Source organism: Pelobates fuscus, chromosome 6 (genome assembly GCF_036172605.1).
Source record: "Pelobates fuscus isolate aPelFus1 chromosome 6, aPelFus1.pri, whole genome shotgun sequence".
NCBI classification, from domain to species: Eukaryota; Metazoa; Chordata; class Amphibia; order Anura; family Pelobatidae; genus Pelobates; species Pelobates fuscus.
The window spans coordinates 36,522,670-36,535,209 of NC_086322.1; the positions used below are offsets into that span (position 1 = coordinate 36,522,670).

General features: G+C 36.2%; 1 protein-coding gene across 3 annotated transcripts in view; it reads left to right on the plus strand.

Annotated features, from left to right (window-relative positions):
• RNF24 (ring finger protein 24) overlaps nucleotides 1–11,609 on the plus strand; it is a 103,237-nt gene extending 91,628 nt beyond the window's left edge. For all 3 annotated transcript variants that reach the window (XM_063457609.1, XM_063457608.1, XM_063457607.1), the window contains exons 4-6: nucleotides 1,906–1,947; nucleotides 3,591–3,670; nucleotides 7,795–11,609. In XM_063457609.1, coding sequence (XP_063313679.1) covers nucleotides 1,906–1,947; nucleotides 3,591–3,670; nucleotides 7,795–7,933 — 261 coding nt within the window. In that variant the 3' untranslated portion in view covers nucleotides 7,934–11,609. The remainder of the gene's footprint in view (nucleotides 1–1,905; nucleotides 1,948–3,590; nucleotides 3,671–7,794) is intronic.
• The last annotated feature ends 931 nt before the right edge of the window (nucleotides 11,610–12,540 follow it).

Consider the following 12,540-nt stretch of genomic DNA (forward strand, 5'->3'; position numbering starts at 1 on the left):
TATATAATTTTAGCATTTTAATACAGCGGTGTGTTTGTATGTAACGTTTATAATTGCATGCTGGGGTGTGTTTGAATGTAGTGTTGTCTTTTAAATGCATATGTACATTTGTGTGTAGTATTGGTGTTTTGAGCAAAGGGGTGTGTTTTCATGCTATGTTTGATTGCTGGGATGTATGCAAATACATACTAACACATATATACATATACACATTAACATGCAAATTCACACACTCAAAAACACTGACATATACTCAGACCTTGACACATACACACTGGCATATAAACACACACTAGGACACACACTCTGATACAGATACACACATGCACTCAGATACACACATGTAGGTACACAGACACACATGTACACATACACAGGTGCACATAAACACTGACACACACACAGTCAGAGACACACACTGAAACAAACCGCCAGATACACACACTGACACAAACACATCCAGTTATACACACAGACACACACAGCCAGATACACACACATATAAATATCAATTTACATATTTTAATCTCTGCCCTCTAGCACAGGGGTTCTCAACCTTGTAGAGTCTAAGGTGTTTTTTTCCCTTTTTCTAAACACCTTAGACACACCCAGGTAATCCCCAAACCCTGGACTGGTAGGGGGTCCTGAGCACTGGGTTGAGAACCCCTGATAGTAGCAGCACCTGGACAGCAACTCACAGCAACCTTGGCCAATATAATGTCTCAGTTCTGTTCTTACCCTGGCAGAGAATTTGGCAAAAGTGACATCTGCAATTATATAAGTTAAAAGAAATATTTTTGAAATTCAGAAATGTTTTATAATACTGTAACTTTCTAGGATTTTTGACATGTAGTTATCCCCAATATATAACAGATGTATGTTTGTAATGTCTGATTAATAAAAGTTAAAATTAGAATTAAAATGTAAAAAAAGTTTACATATTTTAGCCACCCTCACCTTTTGAGTACAGAAGGGTGGCTTCCCTGGGGTCCAGTTGGAGCATGCTGGCTAAGGCTGATGGGACTCTGCGGCACCTCACTTCCTCCCAGCATGCCGTGGGGGGACAAACAGAACAATAGAACGGTGTGTTTGGGAGGCTGCATGATTGGTATGTAAAGGACTGTGTAAGGGTGCTAGCTGTGTGTATGTAAGGGCCCGGTCCAGAGCAATATGAAAGGGTCGAGGGCTCCTGATTTCCCAGTATCGTGGTGGGCTAACAGGTGTTCTATCAGCAGGGGGCCCATGTGTGCATCCTCCTCAGTGTGGTGTGTGCCTCCTCCAGTGTGTGCAGCATGAGTAACTGAGCCCTGGGGAGCTGCCCCGTTTGCCCCACGTTAAAGACGGCCCTGATCAAAATGGCAGTCAGATATCTCCTTGGATCAAGAAGCTGTTAACCCACATATAATAAGTATTTATCCAACCACTGAATTCCACACCCTGATTGTTCTTACTTTAAAAGACACTTGCCTTTGCTGTGGACTAAATCTCATTTCTTACAGTCTAAATGTATGACCTCGTAAAGACAAAAGGGAAATGGGGCACACCCGGAACATGCATTTTGCAGAAATGGTGCTGCCATAGTGACCAAAATGTATACATAATACAGATCAAGGAACAGTACACACAAAAAATGTATGACCTATGAGTAGTCGTATTTATGAGTAGATTTCAAGACAATGGTTTGTATCGGCCCCGAATATACATGCTACCATATGCCCTCGGAGGTGCTGTTTATCTGTGACTCCATATGCAAAAATCTTAACCAATTTTAAATCAAAAAGTCTTGTAGTTTGTAGAATATAGACCTTTTTACTGCCTATTTGTCAATGGTTATTGCATTTAGTTAAAATGAATTAAAATTTGCAATTGATAAATGTAAATTCTCTTTTTTTTTTTTCTCCCCAGGTCATATTAAAAGAAAAAGTAAAAGAACTTAACCTGTATGAGGTCAGTATTAAAAGCTTTCTTGATCTCCACTTCCAGAGCAGGCGGTTACGTTATGGCCAAGAATTATCTGCTTCCCAGCTGCTCTTTGGAGCTACCATCTGGGTTCTATTGTTCTTGATGTCACAAAGAACAATTTACTTGAATTAGTATTTTGCATAAGTTTCTTTTACATACTGTATCATAAAAAAAATCTAGTTAACTGATTTATTGCCAGTTACCATCCAGATTTACTATATTCCAACTTTAAAAAAAACAAAACTTTTTTTTTTTGGAGAGAGGGGGTAGGAGGATCGTAGCAAAGTAACACAAAAATGTACATTACTAAACTGGCTTATCTTTGCTATAAAGTGAAAAAGTAACGGGTTCTGGCCAGAGTGCTTGTGCCATTGGTGTTAAATAAGTGGCATCAAAGTTCCATATGTTCAGAAAAAAATCCCTTTAACACTACCTATTCCAAATCCCTCCACATTTATCTCATTTTAAAAAAAATAAATATTTTTTTTTTTGCTTCTAGAGGTTTGGTGCACCTTAAATTAAGATATATCTAGTGCATGTGGTACATTACAGTGAATGCATTTCCTCCACTTGGTATACAATTTGCATTATCCGTTGCACAGCATGTGCTAAAACGTAGAAATGTTCCGTAGTTTGATAATCAATTTTATACTTTTTGTTCAGTTGTTCGACCCGGAGTAGCATTAGGCTTGAAATGTTAGCAGGACAGCTATTTCACACAACACTTTCTCGTTCTTTTTAAACCTGCTCGCAGTTTGTAGTCTATATTCAAGGTACTACAGTGTCTGTGAGAAAATCAATGGACTGCTATGGGAGCCTTTAAAAAAAAAAAAAATGAATGCAAAGCCTTAAGTGACTTATAACAAACCAGTGTAGAAACAGGAAAATGAATGTAAAGTTTAAGGAATTTGCCTCTTAAGCAAATTTACTGGAAGAAACCCTGCATATACAGAGCACATGTATAGGAACTCAAAGATGTATTCTGATTGGCTGAAAACATGTAGCAGCCAATGGGAATGCAGCTAGAATTCCATTTATGGTTAGTGACCATAAAATGAACAGATTCTAATAAACTAATGGCAGCCTCCGTATAGTATAAAAAATGCAGACTTTATGGTCCGATATAAATACAAATAGTCTTATTACATAGCCCTCATTATGTATTTATACCCCTCCTAATGTGTTCTTATTTTAGTTTGAATTTCAAGTAACTAGTTGAATTATTAAAAAATGTATTTTAGTTAAATGTATCTTAAAGTAACCAAGTTGTGTTGGGCAAAAATTAAATAGATCTTATCCCCTTAAGGACATAACTTCTTGAATAAAAGGGAATCATGACGGAATATTTCCGTCATGTGTCCTTAAGGGGTTAAAAATAAGTTTACATCTTACAGCTTAGCCCAGAATGCTTGCAATCTATTGGCATGGTAATGAAAGTTACTATAAAATGTAAACCTTTGCAGACTGTAAGCCATGTACCAATTAATAATGTTTTGCCCACGGGACCAGTAAAGAATGTGTTTATAGATATGTTAAAGATGGATGCTTTTTGAAAACATACAGGCTTAGAACAAAGATATGCTTGGTACACAACTAGTTCTGACATGGGACACTTTTCTATCTCCTAGATGTGTGCAGTTTGTTTAGAGGAATTTAAACCAAAGGACGAACTGGGGATTTGTCCGTGCAAACATGCCTTTCATAGAAAGTAAGTGCTTTTTCATTTTTGTCTAACATCAAAAATTAATCTATACCAAAGTAAATGTGTAACAGAGACAGACTTTTGTCTGTACAGAAGTACAAAAAAATGTTGAGCCGGGACATTAAGTGCTTATTTCCTGCACTAAAAAAGTGAAAACAACTGTTGCAGTTTTGAAAAGCGTTTTTATACTACAGTGATTGTTTAAATCTTTCATACTTTGAAGAAACATTATTGGGTCAGAAACACAAACATGTATTCATGTCACTATAGTGTTAAAAACCACCATCTATCCCCCCTGGCCTTCCCTTGCCCATCTAACTATAGTAAAATCTTACTTTTGTTCAAGTCAAGTCAAGTCTTCTGGCTCTGCCCCTGATCTGCCTGCTTGGTTGACATCATCAGAAGTGTTGTTCTGAGCAAATCACAATGCTTTCCCATGGGATTGGCTAAGGCTGTCAAGGAGGCAAATCAGGGACAGGGCCAGTACAAACCAAACACAGTCAAATCAGCATCTTCTCATAGAGCTTTATTGAATCAATGCATCGCCATATGGACAGTTTAGAGTGGAGACACTAAATGGCAGTCACACTGTGCAGCACTGCCCCAGGAAGCAGCTGTAGTAGCCATCTGAGGAGTGGCCAGTGGAGGTATCCCTAGGCTGTAATGTAAACACTGCAGTTTCTCTGAAAAGGCAGCCTTTACAGCAAAAAGCCTGAAGGTAATGATTCTACTCACCTGAACAAATACAATAAGCTGTAGTTTTTCTGGTGACTATAGTGTCCCTTTAATGCTTGTTTCTCATATAATGTATCCACTAGAATTTTAACCTTTTTAACCCTTTCAGGACCGCTGACGGTTCAGGACCGTCAGCGGTAAAACGTGCGTTTGGACCGCTGACGGCCCTGAACCATCATAACGGTCTGGGGCTACTTACCTGATCGCCGTCGGTCCCACGGCGGCGATCAGCTCTCCTCCCGGTCCAGGGGGACTGCCTGTCTGCCCGGGCAGTCTCCCCTCGGCAGATCAGGACCCCACGGCCATGTGATCACTCGATCACATGACCGCAATAGGGGTCCATGTGTCCCCCTGACTGTCTGTGCTGACAGGCAGTCTCCCTGCAAGTGTAAAATAAAAAAATAAAGTGAAAAAAAACCAATCAGTGTAAAAAAAATAATATGTGTATATATATATATATGATATATATACATGTATTATATCTATATATACCTATATATAATATATGTATATATATCATATATATAATGTCATACTAAGTGTATTTTTATATTTATATATACGTATATTAATATAAAAATACACTTATTTAAATTACACACGAATATATACAATATATATAATAACTATATATATGGTATATATATATATATATATATATATTATAAAATACAAATAATATGTTAATAAAAATAAATAACAAAAAATAAAAATTATTTTTAATAATTAAAAAAATTATATATATATATATATATATATATATGCAATTTTATTCTAACAGTATTTTGATATTGATATATATATATATTTATATCAAAATACACTTAGAATGTAATGATATATATATCTATGTATAAAAAAATAAAAATAATACGAAATATACATATGTCCACATACATAATTACATAAATAATTTCATAAATATACACGTAGACGTCAAATATATAAATATGTATATATATTAAAATTATACGTGCGTATTTATGTAATATTTTTACCTAATTAAGTAATTTTAATGATTGCAATTTGAGGGACCTGCCTGCCAACCCAGGCCGAAAGTCCAGATAATTTAATTTGCTAGCACTGTGTTTAACCCTGTAACTTTCTATGACACCCTAAATCCTGTACATGGGGGTACTGTTTTACTCGGGAGACTTCGCTGAACACAAATATTAGTGTTTCAAAACAGTAAAACATATCACAGCGATGATATTGTCAGTGAAAGTGAAGTTTTTTGCATTTTTCACACACAAACAGCTCTTTCACTGAGGATATTATTGCTGTGATATATTTTACTGTTCTGATACACTAATATTTGTGTTCAGCGAGTATAACAGTACCCCACATGTAGAGGTTTTATAGTGTTTGTGAAAGTTACAGGGTCAAATATAAGGCTTGATTTTACTTTTTTTTTTTTTATTGAAATTTGTCAGATTGGTTAGGTTGCCTTTGAGAGCATATGGTAGCCAAGGAATGAGAATTAGCCCCATGATGGCATACCATTTGCAAAAGAAGACAACCCAAGGTATTGCAAATGGGGTATGTTCAGCCTTTTTTAGTAGCCACTTAGTCACAAACACCGGCCAAAGTTAGCGTTTTTTGCATTTTTAACACACAAACAAATATAAATGCTAACTTTGGCCAGTGTTTGTGACTAGGTGGCTACTAAAAAAGACTGGACATACCCCATTTTGAATACCCTGGGTTGTCTACTTTAAAAAAATATGTACATGTTAGGTGTGTTTCGGGGATTTATGACAGATAACGGTGTAACAATGTCAGTATTGATACATTTAAAATATATATATATTGAAACAGCAATTTCCTACTTGTATTTATAGGCCTATAACTTGCAAAAAAAAGCAATAAAGCATGTAAACACTGGGTGTTTTTAAACTCGGGACAAAATTTTGAATCTATTTAGCAGTTTTTTTCATTAGCTTTTGTAGATAAGTAAAAGATTTTTCAAGTAAAAGTCCAAAAACATGTTTTTTTTTTTTTTTCAATTTTTCACCATATTTTATTTTATTTTTTTAAATACAATATATGACATAATATAAATAATGGTATGTAAAGAAAGCCCTTCTTGTTGTGAAAAAAAACAATATATAACTTGTATGGGAACCGTAAATGAGAGAGCGGAAAATTACAGCTAAACACAAACACCACAAAAGTGTTAAAACTGCTCTGGTCCTTAACGTACAAACATCGCAAAAACAGGCCGGTCCTTAAGGGGTTAATATCATAAGGGCCAGTTCTCTAAATTGTTCAGACTAATTACTTGCTTCAATTGTATCATTTAATAATTTCTCCTTTGTTTATACTTCTCCCCCACTGTGTCTAACAGATCTGAAAGTACAGTGGTTTTTTATCACTTTATATTGCTAAAATACTATGCCAAAATAACCGTAGTCTTAACATTTTATGTTGAAACATGGATAATATGTAGGATGGAACAGCTATCAGACTCAAGCTTGGAATATGTAATAGCTAGACGTGTGCATTTGTTTTCAGAAGAACTGAACAATCAACAAAAATGTATTTGTTTATTTATTCAAAAACGAATGACTGAAATATTAACAAAAGTCTGAATGAATAAATGAATGAATGGGCCAATTGCTTATTCCTTTAACAACTGCTGCTCTGAGTGAACGAGTATCCCCCATTAATTTCATCCAGATTTGACTGTTTGTTTGATATTAGTTAAATTAGCAAACACAATTTTTTAAATCGAATTTCCAAGGATTGAATTTTAGATGAACTGAAAATCGAAAATTTTGGAAGTGAAAACTAATCCGAAACAGGTTTTTTTTGCCCATGAACATCTCTAGTAATGAAAAAGGAAAATAGCAAGCAGGGCTCAATTCAGATACTGAGAGATACTTGGGATAAGACAACTAGAATGCTACCAGACTGAGCCACCAAGGAATGAGGTGAAGCAAGTCTTGTAGTCTGCTAGGAAGAGAGAACAAGTGTTAAGAATGACTTAATAGTATAAAATAAAGCCGTCAATCCTAGCTCTATAATTTCAACAAACAAAAAATAGCAAAATCAGGAATGGGGCAGATTCAAGAATTTAATTGAAATCACCTTAAATGCTCCCTTCAAATTAAAGGTTAACATAGCCAAACTGGAAAATTCATTAAGTCCACTATGCTTTCAGTTCTTAAATTTGAAATTCACTTTGAATTCACCTTTAGTGAATAACCCTGTAAATGGGAAGCTAAACAGGGATGACGTGTACAGAAATATACAAATAAACATATAATCATAAATGGTGCTTTCCAGATCATATTCAACATGTTAAGTATGAGTTCTAAAGAATGTTGGAGTTTGTACTCTCCTTCTTAATCTATTCTACTGTCTCTAAATTCAACCCTGTCCTCCCGTTCCAGGTGCCTCATTAAATGGTTGGAGGTGAGAAAAGTTTGCCCGCTTTGCAACATGCCCGTCCTCCAGCTAGCTCAACTGCACAGCAACCAGGAGCATCGACCTCCACAAGGACCTCTGCCTGGGGCAGAGAACATTGTATAGCTTAAAGCCAACCTGCCCTGGGTCACCCATGCAAGGAGCCACAGATTTCATGCCCATGACCCGCTTCCTCAATGCATCCCGTATAATTAAACTTAGCCTGTCGAAGCCACAATGTCCTTGGGCATGGATTTGTGAACTCAACAGCAACCAAAGCACTTTTGGTGCCATCGATAGCAGGAGACACAGAACACAAAGGGAGATAGCAACAGTGTTTGGCCTTGGAAGAGCACTTTAGAAGATTTCACTGAAACTTGCAATTGTTTATTATAACTATTATTATTATTATTATTATTATTATTGTTATTATTATAACTATATGTATAATTACTATATTACTGGAAGCTTCACTGTGCCAGGAGAAAAAGAATTGCTAGTGTCTCCTAAAAGGAGAGGGTACAGAGGGTTTTAAAAATCAAACAAACAAAAACATAGAAAATTGGAGTAATGAATGAGTGTATCTGCACACTGCGCAATTAGCTTACTTTAAATGTGCACATCTGGTTGTTTTACATTAGAAAGAACATCTGCACATCTTGTCCGCAATGTGCACATCTGGAAACTGGAAGCATAAATGGATTTTATATATAAAAAGAACCCTGACAAAACAAAACACAAAATAGGGCTGATTTTAGACCAAAATGCCAAACCTTCAAGAAGTATTATGGGATGTCGGTATGTGAGTCATGTGATGTTATAACGCCCAATTCTCCTTCTCTAGGATAGTCTTCAGTAGAGCACGGTTTCTAGTGGTGTGGTAGGGTTTATTAGACAGAGCTGTGTGGTCGCTCACAGCTGGACATCGTAAAGACTATTCCTGCCAAATAATACCGTCCTGTCCTTTTTGCACTGCAGATCTGGCCCGTTGAAGTGAATGTACTTTTAATATTTTCTTTAGCATTTTTTCAACGTCAATATCTGCTGCTTTTAGTGTTTGGGATTTTAGTTTGTTTATTTATTTTTTAACATCAGTAATCATGGTTAAGATGTTTCATCCTGTAGGTGATAACGCACCTGAAGAGCGTGTTTACAGAATAATATTTAAAGATTTACTGGTTTATTTAACCAAGCTGAAGTCCCCCCTCCCCTATTGGCTAATCTATTGTTTAAATTGTGAGCAACTTGCGAAAACCTCTGCAATTCATTATATAGCGAATAATATTCTTATCAATATGATCAATGTGGGCAGGAGACTTTAAAGCCTCTGAGTGCCAGAGGGCGAGATAGGCAGTAGATAACAATGTCTTGCTTACTTTTCTAGCACTTAGAACTTTAAAGAGGCACGGTAACTTGGATTGATCAATGGGTTCCTGCTCTCTTCTAGCAATATGCAATACATCATGGGAAGCAGGTAGTCTAAGTCGGATCAACAGGTCCGCCATGTTTTTCTAGACCAATATCATGTCTTTGTGCTGATGGGTAGTGTATGGAGCTTAAATATTTCAAATGACTGTTTGCATTTAACATGTCATTTCTCAATACTGCAGGTCAACTTTTTTATGTATTGCACAACAGCACGAAGAAGTGATATTTGTCTAGGGAAGGCATTTAAAGCTTGTCTTGATTTCAAGCCAAGGGCAATTATTTTATTAAGATGCACTGAAGCTTAGTACTGTTCACTCAACTTAGTCCAAGGAAAAAGTGCTTTAAACATGCAATCTTCCCCCATTATTGTTTTCAAAATAAACAACCACAAACACATATAACCATGCATATTGGCTAATTATATTATGGATTGGCACAGACTCTACCAAGATGAGAGACTTTTATCACAAAGTCAAACAAGCATGGGAATGTAACTGCTAGTAACACTGTGAGAAAAGAAACCTCAAATAAAAGGGGTGTTTGTCTCACATTGGGTAATAGTTGCCAAACCCATGTTGAGAAACATTGACTCACTGCTGCCACCTAGTTGTAGACACCTTGTAGCCAAGTACAACTAAAAAGTCAAATTTAATTTTAGAGATAATAGAGCACTTAATGTTTTCTTGAACAGGAGATTTGTATTCATTTAGATTCATTCGTTTTTTAACTTTGACCTTCCTCTAATGTACAGATGCCAAGTAATTGTCTTACATATTGTTCCCCTGTGTTGTTAAATTGACCTTTTCAGTGCGATGAAGTGTTTATAGGGGCAGTTATATGTCCTGTTTATTTTTTGTTTGTTTTTTTGTCATGAAAGCAGCGATCTTCATGCAGTGGTCACTAGTATAGTTTGGTCCAGCCTAGTAAATATTAGTTTTCTTTTGTAATATACCACAGTGAAAGCAACACAGCTATGGTGATTGTACGATTCTTAGCCAGCTTAGAGGGCCACCACAGCTGTAATTCAAAATGCTTTACCATCACTGGTCTACTTTCTTCTTTGGGAAGGTACATGCCTTGTCCTGTATCTGATCATCTGTAATAGTCCTAGATTAGAATGTTGGTCTCCAACCTTTGTCCATACATCTACTCCAGCTTTGACAAAAATATTGCCCGTAAGTGACGCCGCCTTAAGGCTGACAGGGCATTATGGGTGATGTGGTACAACTAAGTATGTACTCTGAATGTACGTTTTGTCAATCTCTCATCTACACCATCATTATAACTTTTTTGTTGTGTTAATTGAGGGAAATAGAACGAAGGCCAGAGTGGTATCCTGGTAAATATACCATGACACATAGTTTATCCATTCTGAATTTGTTTTAAAAATGTGTAATCGAGTGGAAAAAAACGGTTCCACAGCTTCTATAGCAACTATGTTAAATAACTGTGTGCTTTATACTGAAACTATACTATTAATTTATATATACCCAGTTTTCGGTCTGAAAACGTCTGCTAGTATGTGACTAGTTTAAATTCTGTATCATTGAGTGAACGAGTAGTGATCACAGTATTCTTACTGAGCTACGAAATTTAGAATGACCTGTTTTATTATTTACTAAAGAATAATTTGACATCATAAAACTATTTTTATTAGTATTTCTACAGTGTGTTTTATCACTTGTTTACAGAATTGCTTTGAAAGCATTAGAAATGTTGAGAGTTTATTGGCGTTCCTCCACTTGATTTATTTTATTTAGTGGGCAGCAAAACTGGCCACTTCAGCCAAGTGCAGGTCCTACTGAATCATGTCAGACATTTTGGATAACAGTAGTGATGATTTAAACAAACAAAAAAAAAAATCTCTGCAGATTACTGCACCTTAAATATACTAATTAGATTGTAACATTCGCATTTTATATAATCGTATGTGTATTTGATGCTGCCTTTCAATAGTGTCCTGGGGCAGGCAAACATAGAACATGGTTCAACCCCTTAAGGACCAAGCTTCTGGAATAAAAGGGAATCATGACATGTCACACATGTCATGTGTCCTTAAGGGGTTAAAAAAAATATAACTTGCTGTAATCCTTGTCTTGCCAAGCCTCCTCAGTTCATATGGTTTCACTGTTCGTTTACTTTGTAGCTAGACAACTGAAGGTGCTGTGATCTATTGTCAACCGTTAAACAATTTAGAATGTTGATCTTGGTCTTCAGAGGTGAAATAAAGATTATCTTTAACAAGAAAAATGTGAGTCAACACCTGCAAGCATGTATTCCAGCTTAAAGGGACAAGCCAAGGTGTGGAATATCGCTTAATTTTTAATTTCATTGTGAATCTGATGCATCGAAATTTGCATCTTAAAAAAAATAAGTAATATTTATTACTAAAAATAGTCCACTATAAATCAGTTTTAAGACCTATCTCCTACACGGTGTTGCCAGGAGTTCCCTAGCACCATTCCACAGTAATATGTCTTAGTAGAGTTTGCCACCTTAGCAGGATCCTGCTGAGTACCCGCAGTGGCATCCCTGGCATCTGCTCTGTAGAGCAAAGCAGGGTCATGCAGTACCTCGCTTGTTGACTGAGAGCATCAGCTAAGTGCTCACAGCCAAAGAATGTGGTTCTAAATCAGCCACGCATTTACGCGACAGAGAAAATCTGTCTTTGCCTGCAGGAGAAGACTGATTTGCCAAAGATGTGGCCTTGGGTGCCCAGAGGAGCCAGGTAAGTTGTTAGATCATATTTAAATCTTTTGAGAAGATAACTAAAAATGATAATGTCCTTGATGACTGATTGTTACATTTAAGAAGTGGGATTGGTTAGAGTTATGTTTGGTTTGGAAGGTAGCCGAGTTTAGAATCTGGATGATATCAAAGGTACAGTACTGATTGCTGGAGCAAAGTTTGTAACTCCTTAAAACTGTATATATTTCTAGGTCAAATTAAGGTCTGAGAGTGTTAATGTTTTTGTTTGGCTGTTTTAATAAGTTTTCACGCCAATATAGAAACACGGTATTCTGTCCAATGTGTCATTTACGCTGGACATTCATACTCCATGACACCTTGCTCTATAACATTTCCTTATTAAAGTTGTACTCTTGTTTCAATATCTGTGACCTAATACTATGTAAGTTTAGCAATTTTCTATAGATTATGTAGAACTTGATGGATTTGACCCTAAGGCTTTGTTTTGGACAGTGTAGAATGATGTTGACTAAGTCTGCTCCCAAACACATCTCCACACAATTGTGATCATCTTGTGACATTCTGACTCATATTTTAGGTCCGTAAATCAATGAAGG